The sequence below is a fragment of the Meriones unguiculatus genome, chromosome 18 (genome assembly GCF_030254825.1).
Source record: "Meriones unguiculatus strain TT.TT164.6M chromosome 18, Bangor_MerUng_6.1, whole genome shotgun sequence".
NCBI classification, from domain to species: Eukaryota; Metazoa; Chordata; class Mammalia; order Rodentia; family Muridae; genus Meriones; species Meriones unguiculatus.
This window is the reverse complement of record NC_083365.1, coordinates 73,000,876-73,010,750: the sequence shown is the minus strand read 5'-3', so window position 1 is coordinate 73,010,750 and position 9,875 is coordinate 73,000,876. Positions and strand designations below refer to the sequence as shown.

The 9,875-nt window shown below is 48.1% G+C and overlaps 1 protein-coding gene across 2 annotated transcripts in view; it reads left to right on the top strand.

The window, feature by feature from the left end:
• The first annotated feature begins 5,584 nt into the window (after window positions 1-5,584).
• Window positions 5,585-9,875, top strand: part of Nckap5 (NCK associated protein 5) — an 888,867-nt gene continuing 884,576 nt past the window's right edge. For both annotated transcript variants that reach the window (XM_060371849.1, XM_060371848.1), the window contains exon 1: window positions 5,585-5,995. In XM_060371849.1, coding sequence (XP_060227832.1) covers window positions 5,985-5,995 — 11 coding nt within the window. In that variant the 5' untranslated portion in view covers window positions 5,585-5,984. The remainder of the gene's footprint in view (window positions 5,996-9,875) is intronic.

The following is a 9,875-nucleotide window of genomic DNA, read 5'->3' as shown; positions in this document are numbered from 1 at the left end:
TGACCTGCTTTCCAACAATGCAGTGATGGGGATTTTGGAGGATGTAAGGTCTCATCACGATTGCCTGTGACAATAACTAGGAAGTGCGCTTAGCAAGAACAAATTCCAGTGCTGTGCACTCATCATTTTGCCACTTGTAGTTTTGATGAAGTCTTCAAGATCAAGGTACAATGGGAATTCTAACACTATATTTGATCACAGCAGCTGCACTTATGTGTGGTGAATTTTCTTTGGATTTCCAATACATGGTAGGTTACTCCTTCAACCTCACTCTTCGGAAACACTTCTTTTAGGTACAGGCGCACCGTCAGTGAATGCAAGGAACATTTAAATTATCTCCCTCCTGTCACTCTCTCCTTCCCTCCCTTCCTTTCCCCTTCCCTCTTTCTTCCCTCCCTCCTCTTTCCTTTCTTTCTTCCCTCCCCCTCTCTCCTATTCCCTCCCCTTTCCCTCTCTTTCTCCTCTTTCTTTCCTTCTAGCTCTCTGCTCTCTTCCCTTCTCACCCTGAGAGTTTTGGAGCCCAATATCTTGTCTTTATCCAGGGCCTTTGACCTACATGAGCACCGAATTTGGGATTTAAAGAGGCTAACGAGGAACAAATTTTTTGTTGTTGTTCTTCTTTAATTTGCTTTTAATAGGTGGGTAGTTGAAGAAAAAACAGAGAATGGAGCCTACCATGCCAACTTCTGGAAGTGACAATGTGGACAGAGTTTTGGCCGATCTTTATCTCAATAAATTTGGAAAATGAGAAAAAATACTGTTTACTCCACAGCATTTTGTGGAGATATCACAGTAGCGTTTAGAATAATCATCTGTGTCCTGGTAATTTCTTTTATTAGGATTTTTTTTTGAGAATTTCACATATAAGTCCTGTATTTACATAACTTCCTCCCTCACCCTCCTGCAAGGTGGGTGCCATATTTCCTCCTGCAAGGCTGCACCTCCTAAACTCCCCCAAACAGTATTGCCAACTGAGAACCAAGTGTTCAAATGCTCAGGCTGATGGAAGGCATTTCATATTCAAATCACCACACTGCTCAAACAGCCGAATCAAGCCTGTGAGGCCTGGTTCAGTGATGAGAGCCTGTTTCAAAAAATAAGGCTGAGTGAGATTGAGGAAAAGGATTATGTTGACCTTTGGCCTCTATACACACACAGATACATGCACAACTGAGCATGCACACACACAGACACCCAGAAGGAACATGTGTGTGGAAAGAAAGCATGCAAACTGGACACCTCCCACCGTGTGTGTGTGTGTGTGTGTGTGTGTGTGTGTGTGTGTGTAAAGAAAGCATGCAAACTGGACACCTCCCACCGTGTGTGTGTGTGTGTGTGTGTGTGTGTAAAGAAAGCATGCAAACTGGACACCTCCCACCGTGTGTGTGTGTGTGTGTGTGTGTGTGTGTGTGTGGAAAGAAAGCATGCAAACTGGACACCTCCCACCGTGTGTGTGTGTGTGTGTGTGTGTGTGTGTGTGTGTGTAAAGAAAGCATGCAAACTGGACACCTCCCACCGTGTGTGTGTGTGTGTGTGTGTGTGTGTATGGAAAGAAAGCATGCAAACTGGACACCTCCCACCGTGTGTGTGTGTGTGTGTGTGTGTGTGTATGTAAAGAAAGCATGCAAACTGGACACCTCCCACCGTGTGTGTGTGTGTGTGTGTGTGTGGAAAGAAAGCATGCAAACTGGACACCTCCCACCGTGTGTGTGTGTGTGTGTGTGTGTGTGTGTGTGTGTGTATGGAAAGAAAGCATGCAAACTGGACACCTCCCACCGTGTGTGTGTGTGTGTGTGTGTGTGTGTGGAAAGAAAGCATGCAAACTGGACACCTCCCACCGTGTGTGTGTGTGTGTGTGTGTGTGTGGAAAGAAAGCATGCAAACTGGACACCTCCCACAGTGTGTGTGTGTGTGTGTGTGTGTGTGTGTAAAGAAAGCATGCAAACTGGACACCTCCCACCGTGTGTGTGTGTGTGTGTGTGTGTGTGTGTGTGTGTGGAAAGAAAGCATGCAAACTGGACACCTCCCACCGTGTGTGTGTGTGTGTGTGTGCATGCATGTGTGGTGTGATTATTTCCTCGATTCAATTGTCCTTTTAAAAATAGCAGAATCAGTTAATCTTTGAAATTCTTTTTCTGGAATGCTGATCTGTTTGCTTATTAAACACCAATGTCAAACATTTAGAAGTCCAGGTAACAGGTCCCAAGATACTAGAGACAGGAAGTGCTTGTCATCTGAAACCAAGACTTGCTCTCTTAGAGAGGAAAGGCTCTTCCGTACACCTTCTGATAACCCAAGGAAGGCTAGTATCCAGGGGTCAGGGCAGGCTGTGGAGAGCACTCTGGGGATATTTGCTCCCCTAAGGCTTGAGAGCTACTGGAGTTCACAGTGATGGGTTAGCAGTGCCTTCCAGCCTGGGCAAGCCTAACCAAAGGTAACTGTGCCTGAATTATTTGGGGGAAGAGAAGATGACTGAATTTTCGTAGATCTTTGTAACCACAGCGAGGAACTGGTTGTAGGGGGATGAAGAGTCTGTGAACCAGCCAGATGCAGTTTGGTGATGTGCTCAGCCAGGGTAAGCTGCCGACAACACCCAGATCGCCGTCCCACCTGTGTCTGCGGTAGGCCTTCTCCACCTTAGAGCTCTGCCTACCATGCTTCCAGAGCAGAACGCTGGATAGAGAATGCTATGGAGAGCACTTCTCAAACACACTGCAGCAGGCTCTCCCCTGTGCCTTAGGGTACCAGCCCTGTGTCTAACCTCACAGATAGAGCTGCTCTTCCAGGGCAGCTGCCTGTTTTCCAGCCCCAAAGAAACATGAAACCACAGAGCCCTTTGTTCAGTTAAGTCAAGAATTGGGAAGAGAATGGAAATCGGGGGGGGGGAAGGCATCTCTAAGATTTGGGGGTAAAGGGGATTCCCAGGTGATTCTAGCTGAGACTCCTAGCATTGGGGAAAATATGGAGCTTGAAGTTGCCACCTCCTTTAGCCAGATGGGACTCCCAGTGGAGAAAGTGGGACACCAACTCTCCCATAAAACCTTCTATCCAAAATTTGTCCTGCCTACAAGAAGTTTAAGGATAAAGATGGAGCAGAGATTAAGGGAATAGATAACCATTGACTGGCCCAGCTTGAGACCCACCCTACGGGAGAGCACCAGCCCTTGACACTATTAATGATCCTCCCCTATGCTTGCAGACAGGAGCCTAGCATAGCTGTCCTCCAGCAGCTTCATCCAGCAGCTGGTGGAAACAGATGCAGAGAACCCACAGCCAAACAATAGGCAGAGCTCAGGGAGTGCTGTGGAATAGTGGGGGGGAAGGATTGAGTGATCTGGAGATATCAAGGACACGGAAAGAAGACCTACAGAACCAACGCACCTGGGCCATTAGGGCTCACAGAGACTGAACTACCAACCACAGAGCATGCATGAGCTGGACGTAGGTCGCTTACATATATGTAGCCGATGTGCAGCTTGGTCTTCATGTGGGTCCCCTAACTGTTGGAGTGGGGCTGTCTCTGACTCCGTTGCCAGCCTTTGGGCCCTTTCCCCTAGCTGGGCTGCCTTGTCTGGCCTCAGTGGGAGAGGATGTGCCTAGTCCTTCTGTGCCAGGGTGGGTGGGCCTCAGAGAAGAAAGGGAAGGAGAAATGGGGAAGGGGTGTGAGGGTGGGGCTGGGGGAAGAAGAGGGAGGGCTCTTCGATCAGGCTGTAAAAGTGATTAAATAAGTAAATTGATAAAGAGAAAAGAGAAGTCAAGAATGGCAGGAGGAAGGCCTGCGTGCTGCAGGTGCTTGGTGCTTGCCGAGCTGGGGACCTGAAGGCCCACACAGTGGGAGGGGGGAGCTGCTTCCTGAAGGCGTCCTCTGCCCTCTACATGGTTCGCATATACACAAAAACAAACAAGCGTAATAAAAATGACGTCGCAGGGCAGCACGTACGTAATACACTCACAGGTCCCTGCAGGGGACAGGCTTCTGCAGGAGCAGGAAGGTCATGGAGCTGGCCCACTCTTTTCTTTCAGTCTTCTCTTTAGCTTCCCAGTGTGCTGGGGTTTGCCTCTGAGCAGTTCAACAAAGCGCCCCGAACGACGCGCACATACATCACCCTTCCTCATGTTCCGTCTTGTTGAGAACCACAGACAGTTTTATTAACGTGAAGAAAAGGTGAACTAATGGATGTGTCAGTGTTCCCTAGCTCACATTTTCCACAGAGAGGCAAACTTGGGGTGCTTGCCTCGCTCTAGGTACCCCACTAAAGGCAGGTGCTCTGAAGAAAGGAGATCATCAGGGCACCCCAGAAGGCCTTGGGGTTTCAAATCCATAAGCGCATTTGAGATATGCCAATAAAGAGCTTCCTGGAAAAGCAGTAGTCAAGAAAAAATGTGAAGGCTCTTTTCATTTATCTATTGTTTTATCTGGCTTATGGCTTGTTTGTCATTATTCTAATTTTTGAGACACTTATGAATATGTGTGTGTGTGTGTGTGTGTGTGTGTGTGTGCACTTACCTACTGTTTAATGCCAGAATATGCCTAAACAGTCGTTTTTGGATGGCTTTTCTTTTGTGTATGTGTGTGTGTGAGAGAGAGAGGATATACTCATATTTGTGCGAGTATATGCATGCCTATGTATATGCATGGGCCAGATAGGAAGTTGGGAGTCCTCCTTTGGTCCTCTCTGCTTTAATCTCATGTGACAGGGCCTCTCCTGGCTGTAGAGCTAGGCTTGCAGCTCCTACTGAGCCATCCTCCTACTGAGATAAGAGGTGTATGCAATCACACCTGGCTTTTTATGTGTGTTCTAAGGATTTGAACTCAGCTCCTAAGGCTTGCCCAGTAAGTGTTCTCACCCACTGAGCCATCCCTGGACCCCCCTTCCCCTGGGTAATGTTCTAAATTCTAATCAGGCTTGTAAATTCTATGTGGTGATGATTATCTGTTTTGACTCACAGTGGATTTATTGGAAGCTTGATCTAGCTGAGAGGCCACAAACCAACCAGCCAACAAACTGAGAGAAAGAAAGACAATGAGCAAATGCATTTTACTCGTGGACAACATTTACTGTAGAATATGGTTAATGTGTAAGGGTGAAAGAGTACTGTGTATCTCAGGGGCTCTTTTAAAGTGAAAATTACTTGATTTAAGTTTTCAGCCAAACCAAATTATGCATATGTCCCTCCTGTAAGGCTATACAAAATCAATGTTTGTGGAGAGCGGGACGGGGGTCCTAATAAATCACCCCTTTCAGAAAGAGCTCTCCTACCTGCAGGGATTTCCCCCTCATTTTGGCTTTTTTTAGATGAATGAAGAATTTTCTCCACAAATTATTAATTATTCCATCTTGGCCACGGAACTCCGTTCCTTGTAGTTATGTAGGAGTCAGTACTATTCAAACTGCCGCTTTTGATGAAGTAATCGTCCGCTTCTGGGGCCTCTTTTCAGCTGCCCTGGGCGTGCTTCCCATGTAAACGACTGCCAAATAGATTCTTTCGACATTCCAGCCAATTAAAATACATTTAAAGTGCAGCTGGTGGAAAGGCAAGCCGGGCGATCCCGATCTGCGAGCAGAACTTGAGGGCAGTGAGATAGAAAAACAAACTTTGGGGCTCCCACAAGGCGGTAGAGAAGTCAGCAAAGGGAGCCACCTTTCACGCTAGCCTCCAACCAGAGATGACACCTGGATCCCCACCTTAAAAGACACGAGGGGAGCCCGCTGGGGAGGGTGTGAGTTTTCCCCTCGTCGCCTGTGGAAGCTGAGTGCTGGCCCGGCGCCCAGTGTGGTACTGCATTCAAACACCCACAGAACACAGGCTTGTTTGTTAAGCAAGCCAGGGATCAAAAACTCCTACAGGAAGACCCGAGCACCCCCGGAGCCCTCCTGGATAGCGCTAGGACTTTGGATGGAGTGAGACAGAACGCAGGAGCGGGCTAACAGTGGCGCAGGAGCGGGCTAACAGTGGCGGAGCGTCCAGCCGGCTTGTCTGCTATGCCTTTTAGGTAAGGACAGAAGTTTGCTTTGCTTTGCCTTTTGTCCCGTTGCATGTGGACGTCGATGTAGGGAGTCAAGGTCACTGCTGAGGAGGAGCAGAGCAGTGCTGGAGTTTGGATGTGCAGGTTTGTGTGATGTTGCTGGAGGACTCTTGAGGAGTCAGTGTAAACACACGCAGGCATCACCCAGCACGTGGAGGCTGCGCTGGTGCTCCCGTGCTGGTGCCTTTGCGCCAGGGGCTCCCTGCTACTTCCTTCCGGTGCCTGCTTTGCGAGAATCCAGGTGTGTGGGGTCTGACGGGGAACTGCTTCCTCCTTGGAACCTGTAATTGAGCATCCACTGTCTGTTTGAGTTTTAGTTCCTTTTTCCTGCTGCTGTTGTCGCTTACCGCGCTACCAGCCCACACCTGTACATTCAAGCAAAGTTTGATCGCTTACTGTTTTTCCTCTTAGGCTCACATATGATCCAGCCTAAGCACTTTGCTTTCCTAAAGAAAAGCCAAATGGTTTAGAAATGTCTTGGTAAATTTTTTTTTTTTTGTTTGTTTGTTTTTGTTTTTTCTGGAGATACTCCTTGATAGGACTGTGTTTCGACTCTTTTCCTCTTCTTCAAGGGAACAGGTACAGATATCTTGGTGCTGCTGTTTGCTCAATCAGTCCCCAGCTCAGGGGTCTCTTGCCCCTGCCCAGCTTACATAGCAGAGAACACCGAGCAGTTGTAACGTTGAGCACTGGGCATCAGTTCCTACCCACCGTTGCCAGATGAAAGTGCCTTGAAAGACACTTGACTGTTTCCTATCACTGCGTGTCACGGTTGGCTCATTCTGGCCTCAACTTTGTTTGCTATGAACAAAGACTCTCGCACATTTCACGGTGAGGGATTGTGTTGCAGCGACCTAAGCGCGTTAAATGTGCTTTATTAATCTCTAACGTGCCAGTAGCTCAGAGACCATGCCAAGCAGAGACTTTCCAAAAATTTTTGAGCTACCTGCTGCCAAGATAAATGGTGGTTGGCCCGGGACGGGTATTTTAAGGGATCTTGCAACTGCAAGGTTTTACCCATTTAAGTGGCATGAGTCAGTGAAAGAAACAGTGAATAGAAGAAATTTCAGGAAAAAAATGTGACTCAGCTCTCTGCCTGTTGAATGGACCCACTGGAGAAAGTCTGTCCTTCCATGGACACAGGACTCTCTGCTCGAAGTCAAGAGTCACTTTGCCATGTGTGCACATGGAGCCGTGTTCATGACATAGTGCTGTGTGGATGGAGGCATGTATGAACACAGATAGCTTCCCTGCCTGTGGCGGTGTGAGAGCCTGGAGGGAAAACAAGGCTGCGTGTGTTACCTATGCCTGTCCCGTGCAATGATTTCATACACATGCGCACACACACACCAAAACACAAACAAACAGAAAAGCAAACAAGACAGGCAGTGGCCTCAGAAGTCTATTTGGACCCAAATGCAACTCTGTGCTGAATAATGAGATGAAAGCCTTGGGCAATGGAATGGCAAGGCGATATATGGAAATAGTTGAGCCTGGACTTGATTGGCAGGTCCCAGAGTGGGACTAGCTGGCTTCTTCATGCTCTGACCAAGCTCGAGCAGATGAGTGGTATCATGCTGGTTCCTGGAAGGAGGGATTAAAGTCATGTATTCCTGAGTGATTCTCTTTTTAGACATATGTTCCATATGAAGGTACATCTTTTGAAAACACTTTTATTAATTCCTGTGTATTTCACACAGGCATGCAGTATATTTTGGTGAGATTCCCCCAGCTTCCTCTCTTGAACTCTCTCAGATCCACCCTTACTTGCTGTCTCTCCTCCCAAACTCATAGCCACTTTTTCCCCCTCAAGACAGGGTTTCTCTGTGTATCCCTGGCTGACCTGGAACCCACTCTGTAGACCAGACGAAACTGGCCTCGAACTCAGAGCTCCACCTGCCTCTGCCTCCGGAGTTCTGGGATTAATGGTGTGCACCGCCCTTGCCCAGCTCTCACATATCCACTTTTTAGAAAGAGATTTTATTTGCTTTTTTGTATATATGTGTTTTATCTGCATGTAGTATGTGAACCACATCCACGCTTGGTGCCCACAGAGATCAGAAGGGATCAGATCCCCTGGAACTGGAGTTATGGACCAGGTGGGTGCTGGGAACAGAACCTAGGTCTTCTACAAGAGCTGCCAGTGCTCTTAGCCACTGGACCACTGCTCCAGCCACCAACTCTTCCTCTCTCTAAAGAAGTAACACACACGTACACACACGTCTTTGTCCCGAAAAGCCATTATCTGCCACTAGCCCCTCAGTTAGGGTGGGGGCTCCTGAGTCCTCTTTCCTCCACGCTGGCATGTTGGTTGGCTTGATCTAATGCAGACCTTGTGCAGGTAAGCACAGATGTTGTAAATTGAGATGTGCGTCAGTTTTTCCTAGAGGACAGTTTCTGTCTGATCCTCCCCAGGCTCTGACTCTGACGGTCTTTTTAACCCTTCTTCCTCCATGATCCCTCCCCCTTTGTGTGGATGTGATAGATAGTTGCCCACTCATGGCTGAGCACACTACAGATTTATATTCTCTATAAACAGGGACTTCTGCCAGGATTGTCATGAGAAAGCCCTGGCTGGGAGCTGGGAGGCGCTCTAGCCACCTTTCTGAAGTAGGGACCAGGACACAAAGATTTTACTAATATATTTGTAGAGGAGGATCAAGAGGAAGTTAGAGCTTCGATCAGGAGGTGGTTTATTGTCTTTAAGTCAAGTCCAGTCTCCTTCCTGTGGCTTAGTACAGGGGTTGACAAGCTACAAATCAGGCCAAAACCTGCCCACTGTGTGTTTATGTAGATAAAGTTTTATTGGAAGGCAGCCACACCTGTTTGTTGACTTACCGTCTGTGGCTGCCTCCAAGCTGTTCTAGCAGAGATGAGTCATGGTGGCCACAGAGAGCTGCAGGAAAAGTCAGAGAGGCTAGACATAGAGAATGCTTCTCAAGCTACCTGTGGTCCAGGGCAGGCCTTGTTTTGAATTTCCGTTCTGTCATGCATGGGGGTGGGTCATTTTTCTAAAACGTTATTCAAATTTGTGAAGGGTTCTAGGGACTGAATCTTGGACGTTGTTCCTCAGCACTTTCTACTTTTAAAATTTTAAGACTGAGTCTCTCAGTAGCCTGGTATTTTGTCACTACAGGGAGCTTCCTCCCTGCCTGTCTCTGCCTCCTGTCTTACTGTCACTAGGCTCTAGATGCATGTTGTGTCACTGCACCTGGCTTTTGACACGGTGCTATGGTTTGAAAAGGAAATGTCCCCGCAGACTCACAAGCTTGAGCACGTGGTTTCAGCTGGTGAAGCTGCTTGCAAAGGTTATGGAGCCTTTAGGAGGTGGAGACTGCTGGAGGAAACACATCACTGGAGCTGGAGTGGAAGTCTTCTAGCCTGGCCCCACTTCTCTGCTTCCGTGTGGACAACACTTGACCTCTCTGCCTCCCGTCAGCTGAGAGCCTCAGCTCTTGCTGCCACTCCCTCTCAGCCATGATGAACTGAGTCCTCTGTGCAACTGGTAGCCTCCCTTCTCTAAGCTGTTTTCTGCTGGGATATTCTCATCCCGGCAACAGAAAAGTTGTGGGGATTAGAAGCATGTCCTCACTCTCCGGAGGCAAGTGAGTCATCTCTCCAGTCTGGGAGGTTTTGCTCTTAGTCTTTGCGCTGATCTAGTGGTCAACAGCAAGTTGTATACAGATTGGCATGAGTCTGTGTGCCAACGTGGGGCAGCTCTGGGCCCTGCTCACTGTCATTGTCCCAAACCATGCTCTTCCGTGCACCAAAGAATATACTCAGCAAGTTTTTCTCTACTTGGGAGCCTTAGCCAAAGGCTAGGCTGTTTGATGTTTGCTGTGCCTGG